Raw genomic sequence first — 1861 nt, forward strand, 5'->3', positions numbered from 1 at the left:
AATGGGAAAATATTACCAAGGATTTCGTTGTTGGCTTGCCGAGGACAGTGAGAGGTTCGAATGCTATTTGGGTTATTGTCGACCGTCTCACTAAGTCGGCGCACTTTTTGCGAGTGAGGACAAATTTCTCCATGACTCAGTATGCGGAGTTGTATATCCGGGAGATAGTCAGACTACATGGTATCCCTGTTTCCATAGTGTCTGATAGAGATCCGCGGTTTACTTTGTCTTTTTGGAAGAGTCTTCCTTCAGCTTTGGGGATGAAGCTTTCGTTTAGCACTGCCTTCCACCCCCAGATGGATGGACAGTCCGAGAGGGTGATTCAGATTCTAGAGGACCTTCTGAGAGCCTGTGTTATTGACTTTCATGATAGTTGGGAGTAGAAGTTACCATTGGTGGAATTTGCATATAACAACGGCTATCAGGCCACCATTGGTATGGCGCCTTACGAGGCACTCTATGGGAGACCTTGTAGATCATCGATATTATTGATCGAGATTGGTGAGAGGTCGGAGTTGGGACCCGAGATTGTTCAGTAGACTGCTGAAGTTGTAGCCAAGATCCGTGATAGGATGAGGACTACACAAAGTAGGCAGAAGAGTTACGCCGATCACAGGAGGAGAGACTTGGAGTTCTCAGTAGGTGATCATGTTTTTATCCGAGTAGCCCCTTTGAAAGGCGTGATGAGATTCGGGAAGAAGGGGAAATTGGCTCCGAGGTTCGTTGGACCTTTTGAGATTCTTGACAGAGTGGGGATGTTAGCCTATAGGGTGGCTTTGCCGCCTAATCTTGCTGGAGTACACAAAGTCTTCCACGTATCCATGCTAAGGAATTATATCTCGAATCCTTCTCATGTGCTCAACCTTGAGCCTCTTCAGTTATCACCTCATATGACTTATGAAAAGAGACCTGACCGGATTATGGAGAGGCAGGAGAGGAGGCTCCGTAACAAGACTATCCAGATGGTCAAGGTTAAGTGGTTGAATCATTCGGATGAAGAGGCCACTTGGGAGATAGAGGTAGATATTAGGACTCGCTATCCAGAGCTCTTTGGTAAGTTCTAATTTAGATGACGAAATTCCATTTTAGGGAGGGAGGAATTGTAGCACCTAGGATTTCATAATTTAAATTACATGCCTAAAATTATTTTTTTATAATTATAATTTTTAATTGCTTGAAATTAATTGCTTAAGTTTCCTTTAAAGTTTAAGTGCTCAAACATTTTAAGTTATTTATTCTTTAGATTCTTAAGTTCAGTGTTCTCCGGCTTCAGTTTCGGCGATGGTGGATTTCGGCGATAAATTTCCAAGACTTTTATTTCTAGAAATTTTAAGTTGAGAGAAAGGAGGGATTGGATGAAAGTTATTTTTTTTAGAATTTTTCGGGAGACAAAAATCGCTTTTATCGCATTCTTGAACTTATCCTTAAACTTTTAAAAAATTATCACTTTTAAACCCGGATTAGTAAAAAAATCCAATTTAATATTTTTAGTTGGAAATTTCAAACTTAGGAATTTTTTTTAGTGCAAGGTCTATTTAAAAGAAGAGTTGTATCAAATAGAGTAGCACTTTTATTATTAGGAGTAGCACCCTTTTAAACTCACTCACACACCCACCCATAGATACATACACCTATACCCACACATATACACTTAAACTTAGAATACAACTCAAGTGTAACCTTAGCCCCCAAATTAAAACATCTTCACACCTCACACTCCCCTCACGTTTTCTCACTCACCCTCAAGGCCGCTTCATAGCTTCTTTCTCCTCCAAGCTTCCTCCAACACCATCGCCATCCAGCAGCCATCCCAGCCAACCGGAGTTCGGGTCTAGGAAGTGTTGCAGCTGAGTAAGCCGCA

General features: G+C 41.5%; 1 protein-coding gene across 1 annotated transcript; it reads left to right on the forward strand.

The window, feature by feature from the left end:
- The first annotated feature begins 572 nt into the window (after nt 1-572).
- LOC140874510 (uncharacterized) lies at nt 573-1064 on the forward strand. The gene has a single exon (XM_073277802.1). It carries the CDS (start codon nt 573-575, stop codon nt 1062-1064), a length of 492 nt encoding a protein of 163 aa, XP_073133903.1.
- The last annotated feature ends 797 nt before the right edge of the window (nt 1065-1861 follow it).

The sequence above is a fragment of the Henckelia pumila genome, chromosome 1, assembly GCF_033568475.1.
Source record: "Henckelia pumila isolate YLH828 chromosome 1, ASM3356847v2, whole genome shotgun sequence".
Taxonomy (NCBI): Eukaryota; Viridiplantae; Streptophyta; class Magnoliopsida; order Lamiales; family Gesneriaceae; genus Henckelia; species Henckelia pumila.